At 41.8% G+C, this 25,175-nt stretch overlaps 2 protein-coding genes across 3 annotated transcripts; both read right to left on the reverse strand.

Moving 5' to 3' along the window:
- Positions 1-685: 685 nt before the first annotated feature.
- On the reverse strand, positions 686-15,932 carry znf687a (zinc finger protein 687a). Of its 2 annotated transcripts, none has more exons than XM_050046065.1 (11): positions 15,890-15,932; positions 11,785-13,755; positions 11,283-11,538; positions 10,980-11,167; positions 10,686-10,870; positions 8,288-8,464; positions 8,032-8,194; positions 7,705-7,944; positions 7,469-7,581; positions 5,445-5,547; positions 686-5,350 (listed from the first exon to the last, which is right to left on the reverse strand). In XM_050046065.1, the coding sequence occupies exons 2-11, from the start codon at positions 13,732-13,734 to the stop codon at positions 4,718-4,720; spliced, it is 4,008 nt and encodes a 1,335-aa protein (XP_049902022.1). In that variant the 5' UTR covers positions 13,735-13,755; positions 15,890-15,932; the 3' UTR covers positions 686-4,717. The 2 variants fall into 2 exon arrangements, with proteins under 2 accessions (XP_049902022.1, XP_049902021.1); XM_050046064.1 differs by lacking the exon at positions 15,890-15,932 and adding an exon at positions 15,453-15,842.
- A 932-nt stretch (positions 15,933-16,864) lies between these two features.
- Positions 16,865-24,132, reverse strand: LOC126391356 (26S proteasome non-ATPase regulatory subunit 4-like). The gene is made up of 10 exons (XM_050046066.1): positions 24,033-24,132; positions 21,966-22,106; positions 21,769-21,883; positions 21,153-21,239; positions 19,389-19,457; positions 19,046-19,249; positions 18,727-18,835; positions 18,458-18,595; positions 17,417-17,472; positions 16,865-17,323 (listed from the first exon to the last, which is right to left on the reverse strand). The coding sequence occupies exons 1-10, from the start codon at positions 24,056-24,058 to the stop codon at positions 17,153-17,155; spliced, it is 1,116 nt and encodes a 371-aa protein (XP_049902023.1). The 5' UTR covers positions 24,059-24,132; the 3' UTR covers positions 16,865-17,152.
- Between the last annotated feature and the right edge of the window lie 1,043 nt (positions 24,133-25,175).

Consider the following 25,175-nt stretch of genomic DNA (forward strand, 5'->3'; position numbering starts at 1 on the left):
GGTGAAGTTTTAGAGTCCTCACAACACTCGCGGAGATCCAAGGGGAGAGTGGGTAGCAGCACAACTCCACCTAATGGAGGCTGACGGCGCCCCAGATTAAAACGTCCAAAAACACATAGTTGAAACCACAAAATGTTTCCATACTGCTCGTCCATCGTGATCCAAGTGTCCTGAAGCCCCGACATAAAAAGTTGTTTGGAAAAACGTCATTTGAACTCTGTTTTTAGTCTCATTGTAGCCTGTAGCTCTAACTGGATCACTACGGACGAGCAGTATGGAGATATTTTGTGGTTTCAATTATGCGTTTTTGGAGTTTTAATCTGGGGCGCCGTCAGCCTGCATTAGGTGGATTGTGCTGCTACCCACTCCCCCCTTGGATCTCCACAAGGGATGTGAGGACTCTAAAACTTCACCTGAGCCTCCATCGGCATGAGCGTGAGTAGATAATGGCTGAATTTTCATTTTTGGGTGCACTATCCCTTTAACAAAAACACAACATAATCAAATAAGCTATTAAGCTGTGTAAGGATTCCTTTGATTACTTTTAAATATTCTGCATCTATATATTTATAAGAAAGTATATTTTGATAGAATGAGGAGGATATTTATTCATGTCCTACGTGGGATGTCTTCATATGATACTGTGCTGACAACATAAAAAATGATTAAACAATAATAATAAAGGAAAACAAGACAATGTGCTTGTTATTATTAATCCTTTTTTAATAAACATTTGGTGATAAATTTTCTTGTCAATGTAAAAACAGAAAAAGTTAAATAGAACAATGTGTGTTAAAGCATTGGATAATCTCCTGAGAAAGTAAACACAAGCACACACAGGTCACTGACTACAGCGCATTAAAAGAAAAGAAAAAAGAATCACTGATGCAGAAGCACGGGGATTAGCTCAGTCTGTGGATCCTAAACAGCAAGGTGTCACTAAACAAAGATATTTAACCAAATCACATCACTCTGAATCGCATATCTCAACTGAGCTTTCCCTTATTTCTCCTCTCAGACGTCTTTATATCAAACAACAGTTTTGTTAAACAGCTCTGACTTTACAGTTTCACCTGCCTATCGATAACACAACAGTCGCAGAGTCATGCTGAAACATCTAATGATATCCATCTAGTTTAGAGAACATCTTTTTCTAACAGTGCCAAAGACTGAAGAAAATTAACAATACAAGGTTCAACTTATCATGTTAGGAAAGCATGAGGAACAGACGCAGTCATACTGATCTTCTGTTTACAGTAATCTCAAGACACATGCTCCCATAAACAAAAAGCCAAAGTACAATTTTACTTCATCTCTTGCTCAGAGAAAGAACAACTCAGTTAATCTGATGTAAATAAAGTACATCCCAGTTAAAAAGATATTATGGAAATTTTAGTTTAACTACAAACCGTGCACACTTCAGATCACACTGACAGTTTCCCCAGAGCGTAGTTTAAGTATTTTAAATTGTGATTTTGCCTTGAGACAATAGCAATGTACCCCGACGTGCATTCAAGAGTTACTGGTCACTGTAGTTATTCCTCCTGTTCATAAATCCACATTATCATTCTGTGCAAAAATACCCAAACTTCAGAGTAAGACAAATTACGTAGCTATCTTCCAAAGTTCTGGTCAGCTCAGCAAAGTTAAACTCTGCCTGACAACTGCAGAGGAAATGTGATGGGCCACCTGTTTTGAGCAGGTGTCTGTAAATTAGATTTCATACTCTGAAATGAATCAAAGCCAGCGGCTGTATTAGAGATGGGAGTCGATCTAATATGTTATTGTAGTTTTTGAAAATGGAAAATGAAATATTCTAAACCACTGGGATGATTATCTTAAAATGTTTTTTTGTTTTGTTTTTTTAAACTGCTTAGAAGATGTGTTCACACAAAAACCATGCGTACACCTTTTCCCACACATAAACTGGTTTTATAAAAGAAACGTGCAGTGAGCCTCTGCACCTCAGGCATTCTTCAGACAGGCGCGCACACGAATTTAGCTGAGACACCTGTGGGTAATATAAGGACAAGATTCAATATGAGCTGAGAGGAAGATAACCTGTGTTAAGGTTGTGTTGTTACTGCAGGCTACACGGCGTTCTGTAAAATGTCAAAGGCGCATTTATGAAGTTTATTTTAAATTCATCTCCCAGTTAGTGATGGTTTTATGTTATTATGTGAAGCACTTTGTAAAGTCAGTTTCAACATGCGCACTTAAATTAATTATCATCCTTCTAACCTTTAATAATAATGATGATTGACATGTTACCGCGATGATTGTTTGCAGAAATGTGATGATTCATTGGTACGGATGCTACAAATAGCCACAGCTGTGCGTAATGGCAGCTGCTCTGGCGCTGTTGGAGAACGTCGCTGAAGTGGAACACTCGGTGATATTGCACTTTCTTTACCGCATTTGTCACTGACAGATCGAATTACACCCTTTTTCCACCAACACTGAACCGGTTCCGTTCTGCTTCCCACACCTAATTTGAGTAACAGGTTTTCCTTGATCTGAAATGTAAACCATGATGTGAACCAATACAATGAATTTGTTGTCTGTCCCTAGCACTCCCGACCACTCCTAGTACCTAAATTCTGGAATGCTCTGTCTGCTTCCTTACAGTGTGCTGACTCTGGTTTCTTTTAAAAGCCAGCTAAAGACACACCTGTTTAGACTTGTGTTTGGGTAACCTGTACACACCAGAGCTGTATTTTTTCTTGTGTGTGCAAAATTTTGCTAGTTGTGCACTTTTAACTACATGGCTCACGTTGTCTCTGCAATTTTTTTCTTGTTGTTTATCCTCCACATTTTGGGTTTACTTGATCTTATACTTCATCCTACCTAACTCAGACATTTTTGTGCCATCTAATAGTAGTAATACACTGATCTAGTATGTCAAAACAAGATGGCAGCCATCTCTGCCAAGTTAGTCTGCAGCCGATCCTGACACAAAAGTGGACAAGGCCCAAAACCTGATCACATTTTATGTTTGAAACTTTATTTATGATTAATAATGTTTGTATTTACAATTTTTGCAACAGTAACAAGCTCAGATGCTGTTAATTAGGAAGTACTTGTTTGAAGACATTGGGACTTTATTATGTTTACAATGTTTTAGTTTTTTTTATACTTATCGGGTCCTACTGATCATAAATAGATAGGAGAAATTAAAGATGCCCCACAAAGGTTTGGGTCTCAGGAGGATATTGCTTTTGTAAAGTGACCTATAGCTGCGAAATGCACTTTATGAATAAATTTTACTAACTTACGACGTCAGTGGGCGTGTCGTATTCTACAGGTTAGAAACAGAGGATGGAGACGTCAAGTGCCAAGTGGTCTCGGGGAAAAAAAAAGCATGCGGTCGTATAATTAATAGTTGGTCAATGCTTGTTTTTGAGGGAAAAACAAATATCTGTAATAGGTAATGAATGTAATCTGTGATCTTGCTACTACTGTTAACGTCCGTTCTGCAACGTTCTCTGTCGATGACACGTCCTTGATTACAATGGTTCTGCACAGAACTAGTGGAAACACAGCTGGTTCTTTAGATGGCACCAAGGTTCAAGAAGCAGAGAAAATAAGGGTTATATGTGGTGGATAGGGGCGGGGGAAATTGATACGGCACAGTATTGTGATATTTTTGTGTGGCAATATCGCCTCACCATACTGACACCAAGCATCAATTTTTTTCATTACATAAATTATTAATATTACAAATACAAATTAAACTTTTAGTAGCCTACCAGAATGATAAAATCAGTTGCTTTTTCAGTTTATTAGAAACATTTTGCTGCGATAAAAATGACTGAAGTGAGATGAACAGACTGAAAACTTTATCTTAGATAAAACTGTTGACGTTGACAAAGTTTTCCCATGGGGACATAATTTACTGTTGAGAAAAGATAACAAATCGCAATATATGTAACCGCAATACTCAGCATATTGCAACATGTTTACAATTGCAATTATCATGACATATGTATCGTGGGTCCTCTGGTGATTCCCACCCCTAGTGGTGGAGCGGGCACTTGTATCGATATTAAAATTAATGATTATGGGTGTTTCTACATCCAGTGATGTTGAACAGAGGGTGAGGAAATGAGGCTCGTGCATGTGCGCCCAGATTTATAGAGCAGAATCAAGCTCACACGCGGCTTTATAAATCTTACGAAAACGTTTCTGCCTTTGTGCGTACACACACGTTAGTCTTGAATCTACACAGTTTTCTGCATCTGGCCCCTGGGTTAGCATTCAAGCACATCTCCTCAGTAGGATGAAGATATTGAAATCAAGGCAGACACAATCCATCGCTGTCTAACAACATTCAATGAAACTAGCCGTCATAATCAATCACAGTAGGATCACAGTTCTATACAGGCACATTATTATGCGACCGTGGTCACAGACATGAACTAGTCAGACTACTCACTGAGCAGGAAGTGGCTCCTGTCTCATTAGTATCATTCCTGAACACAGAAATGCAGCATTAAATCCTGAGTTTTAAAAGTAGAGGGTTAATCTTTAACTCCACCGGTGAAAATCACATTTGATTGTTTTACAATCTATTTACATAGAAACTCTGTTCTGCCTGTTCTTTGGTTAAATTAGTGCATAGGTGTGCAAACCCGAACTTCGGTGGTAAATAAGGCACTTTTAAATATTCTGTCATCACCTACCGACTCTGCTCTTCCCCTTGTATTTCATTCTCATCTTAAGGAGCTTTTCCGGCGTGCCTTGCGCTGATAAAAGCCATACCGTGAGTTCTGAAGTGCGTCGTCAGATCCGTTGCCTTTTCAAACTGTTTGCCGCACACCCTGCAGGCCAGTGTGCCGTCCTCTTCCCTCCCCAGAGCTGCAGAGGACAGAGAGGGCGATGCAGGTGCAGAACCGTCCAGAGAGCTCTTATCATCGTGATTCCTGCCGTTACCTGGGGAGGGCGCTGGGAGCCCGCTGAGGGATTGCTGGTTGTCAGTGGATGCATCTTTCTTTTTGTGGATGATGAAGCGATGGCGTGACAGGGAGGAGATGGAAGTGAAGCAGGCGCCACACTGTAGACACTGCTGACCGCTGCCGCCCTCGGTCCCTCCTCGCCGGTGCTGGCTGATATGCTCCAGGAACAATGCCTGGTCCTCTGTGGTAAAGCCGCAGGGAGCGCAGCGGAACCCAGACTCGGGGTGGGAGTAGGGGGCAGGAGCAGAGGAGGAGGAGGACCGCAACTTCTTCACTGGACTCATTCCATCTGCGGACTCTTCGTCCCGCTCCATCTTCATAGCTCCTCTCCGTCTCCGGGTAGCCCCCAGACTGCTGTCCTGCTCTGAGGAACTGTCGGCTTCATCCTCGCCTCCCTGTGACCAGAGGAAATCAAGACAACTGCCGTTCACAACGTCTTAGTAAAATCTGTTTCCAGTTTGACTCCTTGAAAGAAGAGTAGCGGCTTACCATCAGTGTGTCCTGGCCCGCTGGGTCCACGCTGTGTCTGAGCTGAACATGTCTCTCCAGCATCTCTCTGCTGCTGAATGTCTTCTTACCCTCAGTACAAAACCTACACACACACACACACACACACACACACATTTACAAATGCACTTTCTAATGATTTAGTGACTGCAGTGAAAGTCTGAGTGGGCATCACACAATAAAATCACTTATTTCAGGTATCACAGTTTGACCCTAAGTTTTACAAAACAATTCTTCACGAGTTCGACTTTCCTCTCCAGGGGTCTCACTTATAAACATTGCGTACACACAAAACGAGGCCTACTTCAAATGCAAAAGTTGTGATGTATAAAAACAGACTTGATGGGAGAAACTTTGACCCATGCTTAAGAACACTTTGGAGACAGGAAATTGGCGAAGCAGATTAGGGATGCGCGCGGTTAGTCGTCTAAATGATTAAATGTAATGAAATGAAATATTAGTCAGTTAAACCAGTTAGTGTTTTATTCATGTACAAGGCTGCTTAACTGTCATGTAGCCACCCGCCACTAGTGGGTACTACAGAGCCGTCAGACAGCAGTCCCCCTCCCCGCAGTAATGCTTGAGTAGACTGGAGTTTTAAAACAGCACGGTGGGAAATTAGAGAGATGTCCTCTCACAAAACCAGCGTGGTTTGGCGGTACTTTGATCTAGAAAATTAATTCAGCAGCAGTTTATCTTTTGAGATGTTATAATGATTGTTAACTTTAAATGAGTTGTTGTCACATAATGTGCAGGTTTACATTCATACTGCACGGCGCAAAATACCTCTCATTTCAGCTGAAATTCAATTATAATTTAGATGTTGTTTTATTAACTTTAAAGTGAATTACTATCATTTATGTCAGATAATCTGCAAGGTTCAATGTGCCCCACATTTCAGAGGCAATTTATTTATTTTAGATGTTATGTTTAGATGTTATTTAGATGTTTAGATGTTAGAGGTTAACTTTTGACTGAGTTGCCGTCATGTTCACATTCATACGGCACAAAGTGTCTCATACTTCAGCGGCATTTAAAATCCAACATGGTTGTTGAAGAATGCGATTAAAGGCTTCAAAGGGCTCTTAATGCACACAATATTTTTGGGACAATGTTTCAAATACTTAATAAATTGTGCTAAATTTTGACTGTTTTCTGAGTGTTTTCCTTTTTTAGACTAGTCGACTAGTCTGAATTAAAATTTTTAGTTGACAGGGAAATGTGTGCTTTTGTCACAGGCCTTTTAGTCTGAGTGGGCGGAAGTTTGTGGTAGCAGTTTTCAACCGTTTTCAACACGTCCTTTACTAACCTTTGCGGTGTTTGATCTTGCGGGGATGTAGCCATTTTTCTGCCATGGTTCGCGTCCTGTAGGTGATATTTTTGTGGGTGTGTTACACCAAAACCTGTTTCCCCCCGGCAATATTTTTGCAAGCGCACCGTTGCTGTGGCACCGCCCAGAACGATTGTGATTGGTTGAAAGAAGTACAAGCAGCCGGGGCGTTTTTTTCTCCAATCTCAAAGTGAGAGTCGGCCCAGCCAGACCTTTCTTTTCTTGAGAAAGGTCTGGTGAGCGAGACTACAGGCCTTTGGATTGTGTAAAAGTTAAGGTAATATTACTGTCTTTATGTATATTTAAATAAAGTTAAACTGTTAAGTAAAGTGTTCCTGACTGTACAACAGAGGGCTGCTGACCTGTCCCAGGCCAGGCCGAACATTAGATATAATTTTGTAAAATAAAATCCCAATAATTAAATAACATTACAGGCTATTCTAGGTTTCTGTGATAATTAACTCGAACTTGACACAGCCTGCTGCTTGTAGTCTTGACTCTACAGAGTTTCATGCATCTAGCCCCCGGGTTGCCATTCAAGCGCATCTCCTCAGTAGGATGAAAATATTGAAACAGAAATTCTCTTGATAATTGTATCGACCTCTGGATGAAGTGAACACAAAGTCACCTGTTGTGTCATAATCCCGATGAAGGATGCAGAGTGTGGGGTACTCACTTGCAGCGAAAGCAGCGATTCATGACTTTGTGTTTGTCTCTGATGTGACGTCTCATACTGGAGGTGGTGGTGAAGGAGCTCTCACATTTGTTACAAGGAAACTTCTTCAGCTTCTGCACAACACACACAAAAAACACATTTGCCTACATCTGTTTAAACAGCTGCATTTTAAAATGGAATTAATTTAGTTGCATTATACATCTTAGACAGCAGGGGGGGATGTTGGACTGTCAGACCTTGCTATGTTGTTCAGCCATATGGGCGATGTACTCCTCCCGGTCTGTGAAGCGTGCATGGCAAGGCGCACACTTCCACCCTGAGGGGGTCTTCACTCTTTCTTTCCTCACTTTTTCTTCTTTATCGTCATCCATCCATTCCTCTCCGTCTGAGCTCTCCAGCTTCACTGAGGGCCGTGATCGAGAGGGCGCAGCTGGAGGTGAAGGCAACTCTTGTTTTAACGTGGGCGTTTTATGGGTCTGAGGAAGAGGAATAAACAGAGTGACATGATAAGGCTGATTTTATCTTTAATGACTTTATCAGACACTATATAAGCCTGCACATACCTTGAAATGGTCCAGGAGGGAATTCCTCTGAGAAAACAACTTGGTGCACTCGGGGCATTTAAACACATGCACCTTCTGATTGGTTAAATGAGTGTCGAAGTGGACGTGCAGCAGGGACTTGTTTGTGAAAACAGTGTCACACATAACACATTTATAGATTGACCTGCAAAAGGATCAAAACTGGGTCAGTTAATTGAAAGTGAAACCTTTATTTTAAATGAGGAAAAATCAAATGTGTGTGTGTCTGTATACATACATGGTCTGTCCTTCAGTGAGCGTTGGGTGTTGGGCACTGATGTGGTTCTGTATGCTGGGAGCAGATTTGAAAGCCATTGGACAGCTGGGGCATTTGTGAAACATGTCACAATGAGCCTGCTGGATGTGAGACTTCACTGAGTTAAGCCCTCCAAACACCACCAGACAACTGGAACATCTGCAGAGAGAAGAAGGATCGTTAAATGGCAGAGAAAACACAGGTGTGTAGATAGAATTTATGTGGATATAACAATGATTTCACAAAGAGGCAACCTCTGAGGCTGAAAAATAAGCCGATGCAGAAGTGCCATAAAAATGCAGTTCTTTGAATGGCCCCTTGAGGCTGGCTCCTGAAGTGAGTCAATCCCCATAGACGCCCATTTTAAAAAGCCCAACTTTACAGCAGAAATAAACATGTTTACAGCCTGGTACATGACAGCTGTACAAGGATGGATTTTTACATAACTCTATGCCATTTACCTTTTTTTAAGGCTTAAAGTTATACATAATTAAAGCTCCAGTAGGCAACATTGTTTTGGTATAACTGAGTAAAAATGTTATAATATCCTCTAAGCATAATGTAAATCAAGTGGTCTGAGACAAACAATAGGTTTCTGCACCTCACCATGGCTCTGTGTTCAGCCTCTAAAGAATCAGTATCGTGCCGATGTGCATCAACCAATCAAAGGTCAGCTCAGACCACTGCGTTCCTATTGGCTGTTCTACTGCATATGCGCGTTCCCGTGCCGCCGGCAGAAGGGGAGAGCAAGCGGCAATGGCGAACAGTGCACCAGGTAAAATAGCTATTCCAGCATTGGCTACAACTGCCTACACAGCTAAACCCAAAAAAAGGAAGACAGAACTCGGTTCCCCGGAGCCCCGGAGGGAGGGGAAGGGTGAGGTGGGGCCGGGCCCGGCCGGAGGGTGCGAGGGTCGGCCATGGGAGCGGAGCCGAGAGCTCTCCGCTGAGAGCGAGAGCCGAGCCTTGGGAGTATGTGCGGGTCCGCGAGGGAGGGATGGGGAGGGCCGCTGCGCGGAGAGGGAGAGTCGAGCCTAGGGGTATATGTGCGGGGCTGCGGGGAGGGCTGCTGCGCGGTGAGGGAGAGCCGAGGCTCCCAGAGAGGGAGAAATAGAACCAAGTAGGATAAAATACTCGCGTGCTCGTCTGGTAGGAGGGGCTCAGGGCAGAGACGAACAAAACCTAACTCAGATGAGACTCAAATCAACTGTTTTCAGGCTTTCTACCTACTGCAGCTTTAAGGGTGTGACTACTTTGAGACTTTGAGACTTTAAACCCGAAGAGACCATATTTGGGAGAGAGGCTGTCGCTCTGGAGGAGCAAGGAGTGGAGCAAAGCAGCCAACCCCTTAAAAATGCGGAACCATAAGCCTAAATAAAATGTAAATGAGGGACTTATACAAAAATTCATCCCTGCACAGTTGCATGAAGGAGGATTTTTGTACTAGGCTGTGAACATGTTTATTTCTGCTGTAAAGTTGAGCATTTTAACATGGGTCTATGGGGATTGACTCACTTCTTGAACCAGCCTCAAGTGGTCATTCAAGGAACTGCAGTTTTTGGCACTTTCTTGTTGACTTCTTTTTTAGCCAAAGAGGTTGCAGCTTAGCTTAGCCACACCTGTCACTTGGAAATTTAACTGCAACTCTCTGGTTGCTTAAAAAAGTTGTGTTCAGGGTTTGGTTGTACAATAAGACCCTCTATGGGCTAACTTTTGCTCAACATTAGATACGTATGGTATATGGACATGGGTGGAGCCTTCTGCCCGTACTCTGCATTCATTTCATCTTTATTTATGCAGGTTTTCTGAAAGCTTACAGATATGAATGAAACAAAGCAGTACCATCAGAAATCACAGGGGCAATGTAGCATAACTCAAGTGAGATGCAACCGTAGGAGACTATGAAGGCATGAACTGGGAATATAGTGACTCAGCCCTCTAGTGCCATCTATTGGCTGTATTTATGCCAACATAAAGGAGGAATGGAAGTATGAGGGCAGTGACATTTATGTTTGAAACGGATGTTATCTATATAATTGGGGCCCTAAGGAGTTGGATGTTTATTTTCTACGGTAAGTACATTTTGTTTTGATGGTTTAAGCCTGTTTTAGCCAGCGAAAATTAGCATTATGACAGTTAACGATAGCTGTAAATGCACTGTACCAGACAAGCTAGCAGTTAGCATAAGGGTTAGCATTGCACTCTTGTCCAAATATGGTCACTTCTGGCTCCAAAGATCCAAGATAGCTACGACCAAAATGCCAAACTCGATGTTTCAAAATGCAGTCCACAAACCAAAGAGTGAAGTCACAATAACTACGTCCATTTATACTATAAAGTCTACTATGCTATACACTATACTTGTCTATGGATATCACACCTGTATCCAATGCGCCGAGCGAAGTGTAAACAGGTCTCATCAAGGTGTGATTGAAATAGAGGCTGCTTGGTCGTGCATCCACACTCCGGGCAGATGTGTGGTGGGCAGCCTTGATGGATGCGCTGATGAGCTGCTGCACTGCAGCTGTTGGGCAGGAGCATGGGAGGAGAGCAGTCTGTGCATGACTGGAGAACAAGAGAAGAAGAAAGTTAAGCCAAAGAAAGGTTAGAGTTCAGTTTCATATCATTAAGGAAAAAGATTCTTGCAATTTTTCCTGAAACTCAGAAGACTCACAGCGGTTTGTGCTGGTTTCATTTCTTGGAAGTGTTCAGCCACCTCTTCTTTGCTGCCAAACTGAGCCTGACACTCAGGACATTTATTACTGACGTACTGCGCTGCCTCCACTTTCTTCTTGGATGCTGCCTGATGTGGCTGGGGTGTTGGGTTTGTGGTGGCCTGGCCTAAGAGGGATGATGACACTGCTGAAGACAAAAGAGATGGAGAAAGCACATCTGAGGAATCAAAGGAGAATAGGCAAAGAAAACATGCAGATATCACATCCAAAATGGTGCTGAGACAGAAACAATGTTCACCAACCAGTTGCCGTGGGTTCCTGCTGGGCAATCATCTGCTCCACGGGCACAGGTTTCATGACCAGGTGTGAACACTGCATGATCAGGCCTCTCTCCTTGTGCTCTCTGGCGTGTAAAAGCAGGCTGCACTTGTTGTAGAAGGCTAACCGCTTGGCGCAGTGATTACAGGTCACCTCAATCCTCAGCGAGCGCCGAGCGTAGTGCCGCACCAGGCTCTGCTCCAGGGCGAAGGCATCGCCACACTCCAAACAGCGGTAACCCTGCAGGGGATCAAACATTCATCTTTTTAGACACTGATACATTGATATGAACTAACATTTATTTTCATTACCACTTAAACTGCAGATCATTTTCTTGATCATAATTTGTTGTTTTGTCCCTAAAATGTCAAAAAATAGTGAATGTTTGTCCAGACCAACAGTCCAAAAACCCCCCAGATTATTAAGTTAACTATCATATATTAGCATCAACTGATTGCTTCAGCTCTGTTCACACTGACAGCTTACCTGTGCAGGTAGAGGGAGGCCCCACTCTGCAGGGAGAGGTGAGCTCAGGTCTGGTTTATAACTGGGCAGCAGGTTCTTGTTGTTGAGGATCTTGTTAAAAGCTTCCACCAGGTTGGTCTGAGTCTTGGATATGATCGCCCCAGTGCTGTTCACAATTGAGGCTGGTCTGCTGCTGCCTTGAGACGTTAGCAGAGGTGAAGGTGCAGAAAGTGTCACCCCGCTGCTCACAGTTTTCTGACCCAGGCCGCGAGGGTTGGCCCCACCAGAGCTGACTCTGGCAGTGGAGACAGAGATGGAGGGCAGGGCTGCAGTTTTGGTGATGCTAACAGCTGTCGGGGAAACTTTAGGCTTTGTGTTCACTGTGGTTTTGTCTTTGACTGCGCTGGCACGTTCCAGCGTTACAGCACACACATCCTGGAGTGTCACCACTGCAGGTGACTGAGACTGCTGGGAGAACTCCCTCTTGGATCTCGTGTTAGGTCGTTCTGGTGAACTGTTTGCTCCCTTGGTAGTGGCTCTACCACCTTTTTTAGGTGCAACACCAGACACAGTCCTCGTGATGCTGCCTGTAGGCATTTTGATTTTAACTTTGAGTGGACGCAGTGGAGATGAAACCGTTTCTGCAGCACTAGCAGGCACAGGATCCTCAGAGCCACCATCACAGCTTTCATCGTCTACACTGTCTCCATCTGCAGCCACCTTTTCATTTAGCTTCTCAGTGTCACCTGGCTTGTTCTCTTCTTTGGATTCAATTTCCATGAGCTCCTCCTTGTGGTTCTCTGCTGTTCGGGCCGAATCAGGGCTGCTGCTTCTCTTAGGGGCCACAAGACCTGTCTCACTGGGCGGTGGGCTTTCAGGCGAGTCCCTCTCATCAATCACATGCTCTGGGTATTTTTCCTCTGGCACTGATGCAGAGCCCTTGCTGAGAGTGGGAAGGCAGTCCTGGGGGCTCTGTGGTTGACGAGCTGTGGAGGGAGAACAGGGGGTGGTAGGTCGCCTCTCTTGCTCAAGGTTGGGTTCAGGTTTTGCAGGTGAAAGAGAAGGCATACGAGGAGGATGAGGGTCAAGACAAGATGTGGTTTCAGGAGACCTGAGCAGTTTAGGCCGTAGTTTTGCTTTGTGTTTAAATTTGGGAGGGGCGGACATTTCAGACTCTGGGCTCTCCTGGATCACCAGGGGACTTCCTAGGTCTGGCTCTGAGTCATCTTCATCTGAGTGCATAACACGTTTAATTCCAACCTTAATACTCCCATTTTGTGGTGTGGATGACGGATTACTGAGGCAAGTTTCCTCCTTCTGAGGGGAGTGAGGAAAAAGGTGAGGGCTGGCAGAGTGCAAGGAGGGAGGAGATGAGGAGTTGGGATCAGCACTAGTTGAAGACTGGAGGTAGAGGAGGGGCTTCAAACTGTTCATGACATCAGTCGTGTGCTGGACAGATCCTGCCTCAGCTCCTTTATCGCTTTCACCCTCATCGGTGCTCAGTGTGGACCTCAATGGTGAATGAGGGGGCCACGACTCTGTGTTGGACTGTCCTTCATCTCTGGGGACGGATCCCTCAAATCCATTGGCGATCTGGGGCTCCACAGGTGCACCAGCAGACATTTTGGGACCAAACTGTGAGGTGTGGACTCCCACTTTGACCTGACCCAGAGAGTTTATGCCACTGTTTAAGGGATTGTCTGTTTTATCCCTGACCAACTTGTCCTCCTCTTCAGAAGAGTCAGACCGAACGGTGTTCTTTACTATAACACTGACCACAGGAGGGTCATTTTGCAAGGCAGGAGGGCCAGGATAGTGTGAAGGAGACCCACTCTCTCTCTCATCTGCATTAGACCCTGCCTCATCCTGTTCCTCCTCTGGACTTGACTGAATGGCCTCTTTGGCATCGATATCAGGAATGTCAAACGCTGCCAGCAAATCATCAAAGTCTGGGGTCTTCATGTCCCCCATTGCCAGCACAAGGCTTGAGACCTGTTAGAGAACACAAGTCAGAGCAATATATGCAAGTTAATTTAATCATGACACGTTGATGCAGCTGAACTGCTAAAGTTACTTTTATGTCTGACTGACCGATGTCTTAAAAACCAATTGCTGATTGTCAAGATTGTAACACCATCAGGATCCATGACCCAGCCCCTAATCCTGTTTCTCGCCTCATGTCACTTTCTTGTCACTCTCTGCTCCTCAAATATCTTTGGTTTATTCTAGCATTTACAAGCGGACCAGATAAAATGTCTTGTGTGAGAAAGCTGCTCTTGATTGGTCAGAATTTCCATGTAGGAAAAATCCAGGAAGTAAACAAAACGTTGAAGAAGAGTACACTTGCAAGATAATTGTGACACTTTCTAATGTCACAATGGAGGGACAACTACGCAGGTCGATTTTAGCGCTGCTCATCGTGGACTATATTGCTGTCATTGTTCATTTTAGTCAAACCATACAGTTTGAAAACGAGGCGCGGCTCCAACTAGAAAACAATGTTTCGATGCATTGGGTGTGCTGAATGTGCATATTAAGGCAGTACAGGAGGAGGTGCACATTAATAATCCTCCAGGACTGTAACATGTTTAACCCAAACAATGTGTCACGTGACTGCAGTTGGTTCAGATCAAGGTCGGAACATGTTCTCACCACAAACTAACCACACAGTTTGTTTGTAACCAGACCGAGACCACCTCTTCAAGAAGGTCTTGGTCCGGCTGTTTTAGTGCGATTGCTGTGTTCACACCTGCCCCATTGAACTGCATTTAGGGGGCAAATGAACTTGAGTTCTACTGGACAGAACCAAACAAGCAGGTGTGAAAGCACCCTTATTCTAACCTGACCCTGGACCTCTATTCCTAATCCTAACATGTTAAGTGATGACAATAGTTAGATGTGAAGTTACTTTTATTTTAAACTAAACCACTATTAACTTCCTAATTCTACAATGTTTAATAATCAGCATTTATTTTCTGTATTTTTCCCTCCATGCACAAATTTTGGTTTCTTTATTTTTTTACTCAGCTAAACAATTGATGGACTAACCTATTTTCAGTATTTTAAATTTGAGGCGTGACATATGTTTGGGAGTTTTTCTCCATACAGAGTAACTAGCATCTAGATCAGTGGTTGCCAAATCTTCATGGGGGAATCACGGGGCCTTCTCAATTTTAAGGTGTAAGAAACCTTTTTATAAATATATATGTTCAGTGGGGCTACATCTCAAAATTTCTGTAAAAAAAACTGAATGAAATTGATTATTATTCAAGATTTAAAAAAAAATAAAAAAAAATAGGGGCATAACAAAGAACTGAACATAATCTATGTTCACAGAGCCTTCATTCTTTGCCAAACAGCCTCTTTCTGCATTAGAAAAGTTCAGTTAAAACAACCATAAAGCTAATAAAACAATTGCAAGTGTCAGGGAGAAGAAAACGCGTTAAAGAAGTCCATTATTATGCTGATTATTGAAAAAATACATAACACATACAAATAATTGTACAACAGTTATTTCTGATATACCATAATATTAAAAGGAAAAAAACTTAAAAATCAATCTAAATCTCAGTGTATTTACATTTAACTTCCTGTAGGTATTGCGTTCACAGATTGGGTTAATTGCACAGATTAAGGGGCTCCAAAAACGAACCCATTTTAAGTAAGGGAGTCTGATAACGTTAACTTACTGAGTCACAGCTAATGACGGGTCACAGATTTCGGTGTTACAGATATCAAAAATGTGACAGCTGGTATCACAAAACGGTCGAGACTGTGTGAAGAAATGCAGTTGGCATGTTGTTATTCTGCTCCAGACTTTCCTGGTGAAATATTAACACGTTTGAAGAAACAAATCAGTTGCTGTTTCGCATGTCAAACTTAGTTAAATAGTCGTGCTGCAACAAGTGGGCTCTTCGGCTAACCGCTAGCTCAACTTTAGCATTTAGCAGCTAGCGCGCCGTGCTAACGTCAATCGGCCAACTTTCCTCATGTAACCAAAAACTACAGCTGGCTAGGTTAGTGTAACACTCAGCTGCTGTGGTCATAATATACTTCGTTTAATAAGTATTATGTTCACCCTAGTTCATGTTAATATCAGCTATTGCTTGCATTTAATTTGAATTACCTGCTAGTAAGCGAAGTTGGTTCCTGACTTTACTCTCGGTCGCATAAATTATACGTCATCAAATCCTGCGACGGTGACTATGTTTATTTCACTTACGAAAAGGATGTTTATTTTACATGTAGTTAAAGCAATATCGTGCAAAATAATTCAGAAATGTTACTTAGAAAATAAAAAATCTAAGAAAATATATTTCTGATGCGAAGTGTAATTTCTACAATGTGACCACTTGTGGCATTGTAAATCTGCAAACTGGAAACAATGTAAATTTGTAAGTGCTTGCTGGAAACTGTGCTTATAAGATATAAATTTTAGCTTCACGTATTACAGTAACACAAATTCGGATTATTCTTTTTAATCAATCTGAGTATTCTGCAGGAAAAAAGTACCTACATGACACATTTACACATTTGGCAAACCATCAGCTGCTTTTTTTCCAAGTTACATGAAGGTGTAAACTGATGCTAATTCTCAGAATGAGAAAAGTATTAAAACATATTCAGTGTTATAAGCCAAAGGGTGTTTGTCAGCATGTCTATACAGCTCTCCCCTAGGCTGTAGTCACGTATACATTATGTCTTGCATCCTGTTTTGTTCTGTAAAGAACACCCAGCCATAGTAATAATAACATTCCCATTTTGCATGTTTAACAGGGTGCTAGTTGTGTGATACTGGTGAGAGTTTGTAAATATCAATGCAACATCCATTAATATTATTGGAAAAGTACACATGTAAAAATAACACTGTTGCAGCTAACCAGCATTGGAAATTAGCACCAGCTACCAGCCAAATGCTGGTGAAATATGCAAGTGGCTGCTAGATTTGCTTTTCTCACCAACAAAAAAACCCCATTGATAATCTATTGAGTAGCTGGTAGATTTTGGACTCCACTAACCACAGTGGCAGGTGGACAAGATAGTTAATTTTCCACCCTGCAGCTGACACAACTGTGAATACATTTCAAGCATCAGTAGCACCTTGTATTCTGTAAATTTATTGAGGAAATCGGCCCTTGTTACTGAGTAGGTATATTACAAAAGATTCAAAAATACGCATATGTGCTTGACACAAAAAATGAAAACAGAACAACCTAAAGTTGCAAAAAAAGTTGTTTACAGGTTGAACAGCTACATAAACAAAGGATTAACAAAACGGTTCCTGTACAGAGGAGGGTAATAATGTTACTGTGAATAACACATGCGGTGCAATTCTCAGGTCTTTTTTTTATTTTTCATATTTGAAGTTCCTCTTTTCTTCTTTGGGTGCTCATTTCTTTTTCTCCTCGTCCTTCTTGGTGTCGGGTTTGGGGCCCGTCTGAGAAGCCAGCGAGCCCATGGCATTACGGATGGCCTCGTTGTTGGGGTCAACTCCAGGAAGGTTCTCCAGGACACTCTGAAGGAACTCTGGGTCCTGCATAACATCGTAGTCCTCTTCATCCTGGAAACAGAAAATTTAATTTTCTAATCTTTACAATGCAGTTTTTAAATAGATGTAAAAGACAACTGAGAACTTAAAAGCGCTTGTGCTCACCTTTGCCTTACTGGAGTCCATGTCAACCCCTGTGTCCATGTCCTCAGCATCAAACTCTGCAGGAATAATGGAGCAGAAATGATGATGAGGTGTTTTTTTTTTTTAACTTGGGCTCCATGTTCCTGAATGTGCTGCTATGCAAAAAAACAAATTGTAACACTCTGATCTGCATCTTAACGTACAAGCATTGCATAATTAGTAAATATGGACTAGTTCAAACTGCTCCTGCGAACTGCTTAGTCATTAATCACAAGCAGGATATGTGGGGATGATTTTCCAGGCTCTAAAGTCTCCACTTGGCATAAGAACTGTATTAGTGCCAATACAAGCAAAACATTATCTCATCTCCAGGTAATCATTATCCAAATTGGCAGCTGGATATACACACTTCTGTCATACCTACAATGAACACTTAACATTCATGAGTGTCTGTGGCTTATTTGAGTTTTAAGACTACAAATAAAGCGAATAGCCACGAATAGCCACCAACCACAAAAACTGATTCCTCTGCTTCCTCTAAAGGCCCAGACACATCAAACTGATATCAAATAACTAGTGGTGAACTAAACTGTTGTCACCCCCTGTTGCCTGTGTCTTAGCCAAAAAGTTTGCAAAGACGACTGCTAACAGGCAACTAGCACATACGTTCAGCATGCGTTGGAAGAAATAATTCTGCATACCTGCAGGCGACACTAGTCCTTAATCATCATTAAAAAAGGGGGGGAAAAAACCAACAGGACAGATTCAAAATGTTTGCTTTCCTCACTTATGGTTCTCTTCTTGTGCACTGAGCTGAACAGCCAATCAGAGTGACTTCACTCACAAGCAGCCTCTGCCGGCTCCAACACCAAGTCAACATACTAAATCAGCCCAGAAACAGGTGACAAGGGCAGCAGCTTGGTGTGTCAGAGCCCTAACATACCTTGAACATGATTTTATATATTATAAATTTGGCGTGATGCAAACTGCATCTCAGCTTGTATTAGAGGTTGTCAAATCTCCTGGCCAGGAAGTTCAGAAAATTCAAAATCCATATTTAACCTGCTCCTGCTCCCTGCATGGACATCTGCAGAGCATAGGCGATCTGTTCATCCTCTGTCATGCGGCTGAAGTCTGGCAGAGCAGGTGTGGAGGAGTCTGTATGAGGAACAGACATCTTCAACAGGGCGTCCTCTGACTCTGCAACAGAACGACAGAAAAACATGCAGTGTGAACACACTCCTATTGGGAGCTGTAAAGCCCCTACTGACAAAGATGGGCCGATATTGGCATTTGTGATGGCACAAGAAGTTGTTGGACACTTTTCTCACCATCTGCAGCAGGAGAGGAAATGCCAGCTTCAGCAGCTGATGCGACAGCGGCTCTGCGAGCTTCGTCTTCCTGTCGTTGTCTCTGCTCCTCCATAGACACCCTCAGAGCCTAGAGGGAAGAGAGGAAGCAAACAGCAACAGAAACATACAGTGAAGAATAAAAAAGACAAAATGTTGCAATTGTAGAGAAAACAGCACTATAAATGAACAATCCAGAGAATTTTAGATGCAAACACAAGAAAAGTTGTGATTACAATGAGCAATATAAACCATACAGACTACAGCTAACTACTGTAGCATCTTTCCCCAGCTGTCTTACCAAGGCCAGCTCCGGGTCTGCGCTGGGATCCACTCCAAACGGATCCAGGTCCAACACTGCACCTCCCTCTCCAGCCAGGATGGGTGAGGACAGCAGGGCATCAGCCAGACTGGGGCCTGGAGGAACTGTGACCAGGTGGGAGCCGGCTCCGTCTTTGCCATTCAGTGTGTTGATGAAGGCTGTCAGCTTCTCTGTGTTCATCTCCTGCAGGGGTGAGACAGAATGAGGGTAGGCGCAGGGACCAGACAACAGCGCAAAAATATACACAATAACACATTATATATTCAAGGTGTGTGTGTTTGTGTGTGTGTTTACTGTATGTGAAGCTTTGATGGAAAAATACCTCCTCTCCAAAGTTAATGATATCCACATTGACCTTTTCCTTCTTTAGACGCTTTGCCATTTTGATCAGCTGCAGGAAAATAAAAATACTTCAGTGTCACAAACACTAAATGTTTTATTAGGGGCCTTAAAGATATATTAATACACTGATGCTGTCAACTATTTTCCCCAGAGACAGCTATGTTTAATGAAAAACTAAGCAAGCTGGATAACAACCAAGGATGTTCCTAATGACTAATTTCCCTGAAGTTTGAACTCAGACTAGTCTAAAAGTAAGAAAAGCCAATTTGAGCACAATTTGAATTTTAAGGTTAAACATTGTCTGAATAAATATTGTGTTTGACAAGAAAGCCATTTGAAATCACATTTTCAATAATAAAATTGTATTTTAAATGCTGCTGAAATGCGTGGCACTTTGCACAATGAACACTGCACATTTAACTACAAAAAAATATGACAACGATGCATTAATAAAAGTTAACAAAGAACATTTGTATACTGTGTATCTAACATCCTGACTTAGTTCTGTAAAACACACACACTCCACGCACTTACTCACACAATTACTTTCTTACTGTATGCATGAGTGCCTACAGGTATAAAACACTTCAATGTAAAGCTTTTTAAGATGTTTTCAAGATAATTTTAATCAGATTTAAGACTAATTTTAAGTATAAAAGTAAGTCGTATATGTGTCGTCCCATGCAGAGGTAGATTTTATGTAGGAATATGGCTATTAGAGTGAAGGTTAGATTTGTTTAATCTTCATTCTGCCAACAGGTAAGTGCTCGTACATAATATGAAGTGCAGTATTACGTTCAGTGGTTGGTTTTAAGATTTGACACACACAAGAGCTTGACTCATTTGGACAACAAAGAAAAATAAAAAAAAACCGGATAGATGAAATTAGGTAAAATGTTTGTGGCAATTAAGCCCTTACAACTTTAAATTTAAAACTATTTAATGACTTTCAAGGTCTAACATCTATAACATTTTGGACCCACACTTCAAGGCTTCTCCTGTGCACCAAAATAATGCACAGACATGCACACAGTCTTTGAGTATGTGTGTGTTTCTGGGTGTGTTTTAAAAAAAAAAGAGAGAGGGCTAGCCATTCACAATCAGAACCACTGGTTTGTCTCATATGCGGATCCAAACTCCTCAACTCGGTATCTTAATAATAAGGTTAACCATTGGTATTTCTTGTGCTGACTAGAAAGGGTAGCAACATTAAATTGACTAGTCACATAATTGCACACATCCCTAATAACGGCACAGGGTAAACACAGAGCCGCTCTTTTTCACATCAGTCCATGTTCCAGACTTTTCTTCAGCAGTCAATCATGGTAACTTCATCTGCTGTCTGCACATTCCCACTGATGATGTCATGGAAACATTTAATACGAGTAATAAGTTGTGTTTAACATCTTCAAAGATATTGATACTTCCTGTTTACTTTGTCTTTTTTTAATAACTCAAGGAGAAGATTTGTTAGTTTACATTTAAGGTTGAGTCAGCTTATTCATTCGATAAACAAACAAATTAATAATCAAGTGTTAATATCACTTAAGTGTAAACAGGCAGCAGAGTCCAAAGTGTGGTGAGCAGCAAGCTTTCCCAACGTGTCTACCATCCCATCCACACAAAATCTTAACAGTCTGATACTGTTTAACGTTTTCTCACTGATTATCAATATCAAGATTACAAAACTGATATTTGCTGGGTAATACATGAATACTAATAACATGCAAATAACATAGCTTACATCTTTTTCATTGTCCTCCACCGGGCTGCCAACAAATGCAATAATGCGCATCTTGTGGTTTTTGCCCTGTCTGTGCTTCAACGCCAACTACAAAGAGAAACATAGCAAATGAAAAGGTTTGCATGCACACACGTACACAAACAAACACACAACACTGGAACATTGATCATAGGCCTGAGAAAATAGAAAGGTTTTAAGCTTATCTTTAAATGTAGATTCAGTGGTTACAGATTGCAGCTCATTAGGCAAACCATTCTAGAGGGCAGGTCTGCAGTGACTAACAGCACCTTTACCAGCTCCTAGTCGTATTGAGTACTAAACAAAAAAGCTACTGTCTAAAGACCTGAGAGGACCGATGGGGGTGTCGTCAGTGTGCGGTCAGAAATATACTGGGGAGCTGAACCATGTAGTGCCTTAAAGACCAGTGGGGTGATTATAAACTGTATTTTCTGTTCAATGGGAAGCTAATGAAGTGATTTAAGGGTGATTTAGTTGAGCCAGTTCTTTAACTGACCTCGCCATGTGTCTTAATGTTTCTACAATCCTCTTCTTTCATCTTTTCCAGCTCTTCTACTACAGGAGAAGCCTCACTGTATAAAGAAAGTCACAAACTTACATGTGCCACCCTGATGCCGGTGCAGAAGCTGATGTTTCCACGCGGCTGCACAGCATGCAGCTTGGACAGTATCCTGCCTGTGTCTGGGGTCAATGTGGTCAGCACCTCACAGTTGCTGCACGGGGAAACAACACTTGTGCTATTATATTAACATATGTGACATGTCAGCACGCTCATTCAAGTACAGTGCCTCTTACTTTGCCATGGTGATGAGGCCCACGTTGTTTTCGGGGTTGCTGCGGGTCTTGGAGTGACAAACAATATTAACTGCATCCTGCTGAGCCTGCAGCCTGGTGGGCAGGAAGTCTCCATTGCGCATGTACTCACTGTTGTCCACACTAGGAAAAAATAATGGCAGTGCTGAAAATTAATTATGAAAGTATAAAGAACTAAGATGAAAGCAACACTGACGCTCCATTGTTAAATTAATTTGGAAAACTCCCTTCAGGAAGACAATGTAGGGTATCATGACAATGAGAAACATTTACCATAAAACTTTTATTCCATCCTCTGTCATCTTACCAAATACGTTTTGTTATATATGAGTGACTGCTGCTGTTTTTTAATATGTCTATTTAATATTGAAATTAATTGTTAATATTTTTAGCAGGTGCAGTCACTGGCTACGGCTGAAGAGAAAGGATCCCAACTGGGCCCCTAGGTGACCACAGAAGAGCCAACCTTCTGACACACACCCAGGCCTGTTCATCCTGTAGTGGGCCTGCCTCAGCGGGGGGTGTATTGTGATAAAGACAGAAACACCCGACTATGCTGAGGTGCACAACTGATGTGTCAGTGGGTGGCTCTGCCGAGTGGTCACAGCCAAAACACAGATGCTCTGGCACAAAGTCCTAACTGATGAATGTCCTCGTTCTAGCAAAAAAATGTTAATTATACAGATTGGACAATTATCAGTTAAACCAATATGGATAGTATGAGAATATACTATCTGTGCATCTCTCATAAGAACACTGCATAACATGTCAAAGGAGCAGACACTGAAACAGTGCTATACTTGATAAATGATCAGTTGTAAGCAGAAATGCCAAATATTTACTGATATCAGTTTCTCAAGAGTAATAGATTTGCTGCTTTACTTTATTATATATTGATTTGATATGTGAGATTTATTTATTTTTTTAAAAATGGGACAATATGCATTAGTGGACATTTACATGTAAATGCACGAGATTATAGCCAGGTGGCTAATTTCCATCTGCAGTCCCATTGGCAGGTTGGTGTCGAACACAAAATCAAAAATCAACAAAAGAAAAGAAAATACACAGAGAAAAACAACATAAGGACAACATAGTAAACCACAAAACACACAACAGGCAAAGAGCTGGGCGACCATAGAATACACCCAGTATATTGCACATGCCCTAACGCAGCAAAGTGCATAGTGCAGTTTGTAAAGTGCTAATTTGCTGAGTGCCAATTCCTATTGCACAAAGTCACCTACAACACTTGACACATGTCCTGGACTGTTGGTTGGACAAAACAAGCAACATGAGCACATCTCTTTAGGCTCTGGGGCATGTGATAAGCATATAGCTTGTCACTATTTTCTCATATTTAACAGACAAAATGATTAAAGCAGTTTACAAAATGACTGTAGTCCCAGTGAACACAAAACCTGAACTCATTCAGTGTAATAAAAACAATGCAATAACCCTGCAGTGCTGCTTCATACTGTATGAAAAACTGTAACTGATACTGCTTAATGAAACAGATTGTTCATGTTGTGTGCTCTGAATGCATCCCAAACTGAGAGGCAGCGTCTATTTGTGATAACTGAATGACATGTTAGCTTAGTTAGTCCAACTGAGTTGCGTGTGACAATGATAGTAACGTTTGGTTTACATTTTGTTAGCTAGCTAATGCTAATGAATTAAACAAAGACATTTTGACTGCACTTGAGGCGCAATTTAGACTTTACAGCTGTATTACACGACCGTTAGTTAGCAACACTACATTCATTAGCGTTAATAAGCATATAACTCGTAAAACGTCTATAACGTGACCGTAGAGCCGTTTGTTAGCTCAGTGCTGGAGACTACTGCTGGCTAACGTTAGCTAGCTTACAGAGTGAGTCAGGAAACAGCTCGAGCATCTTCTAACCCAAAAACTAAACAGTAAATCTGGACGAATATTTCAGACGAACGACGTCAAAACACGAACACTGAATTTATCAAATGGCGGCTTATTTTGAATAAATTTAGCTGTTTCAGTTTTTAACTTTAAACATATTTGTCATTCCTTACCAGACCATAGTACTTTCAAGCACCATCTTGATGTCTGTGGGTTTACTATGTCATCGCAGGGGTTTATGGGTAATGGTGTTTTTTCGTCTTCTTCTTCTTTCCGTTTTATAGCGAGTGGCAACCAGCGTAAAGGTGCATTACCGCCACGTACTATGTTGGAGTGTGAACCAGAGTTATCTACCCCTATGAACAAATCAGAAAAAGGAAAAACAAAAGTCCTGAATACTAAATTCTGTTGATCAGTCCAGTTTCTTTCAAGTAGTGGAACAGACTCCCTAACCCAATTGTAAATATACTTTCCAAACTCAATTCTTCCCCTCCAATCTTCCTGATTTCTCTCTTTAATAATTCTCGCTCTCGAGAATACTTATTGCAGTGCAAAATCATGTTCCACTTATTCCTCTATTTGACATAGATCACATAATCCTGAGGGATGTTTGTTTATCACATGCCGTGTTTTATTTAGCCTGGTGTGTCCTACCCTCAGCCTTGTTAAGATGTTCTCCTCTTTGGTGCTTCTTTTAGCTGACCTCACTGTGCCCACTTCTCGCTGTACTGCATAGAGGTGTCGTCCTGTATTTGTTGTATCCCAACTGTGCTGCCACTCTTTAATGATGTTTCTTTTGATTATTCCTTTTGCGTCAGATTTACCACATGGAATTTCCATGATTTCCTTGTGCTTCAGTGCCTGTTTTGCTAATGCGTCCACCATTTCATCGCCCTTAATCCCTCTGTGTGCTGGTACCCACACAAATGTTATCAAAATATTCATATTTTTAAATCTGTAAAGAGTTTCATATATCTCATTAACTATATCCTGCCTACAGTGAGATGTAAATGACTGTAATGACATTAATGCAGAACATGAATCTGGACAAAGAATAACCTTTTTAATTTGCAACTCTTCTATCCACTGTAATGCTGTTGCAATAGCTATCATCTCGACTGTATAAACTGACAAATGAGAGTCTTTTAAGGTTGGTATACTCAAAGCAAAGCCAGTGTTCCCTGTGTTAGGATCCTTGGAGCCATCTGTGTATACTGGGATGACTGTAACCCATCTTCAACCAAAACTGCAATATTTCCAAAATCTTTATATACCTGCACTTTTTCCAGAATATAGAAATCAACTGACACTGAGGG

The sequence above is a fragment of the Epinephelus moara genome, chromosome 6 (genome assembly GCF_006386435.1).
Source record: "Epinephelus moara isolate mb chromosome 6, YSFRI_EMoa_1.0, whole genome shotgun sequence".
NCBI lineage: Eukaryota > Metazoa > Chordata > Actinopteri > Perciformes > Serranidae > Epinephelus > Epinephelus moara.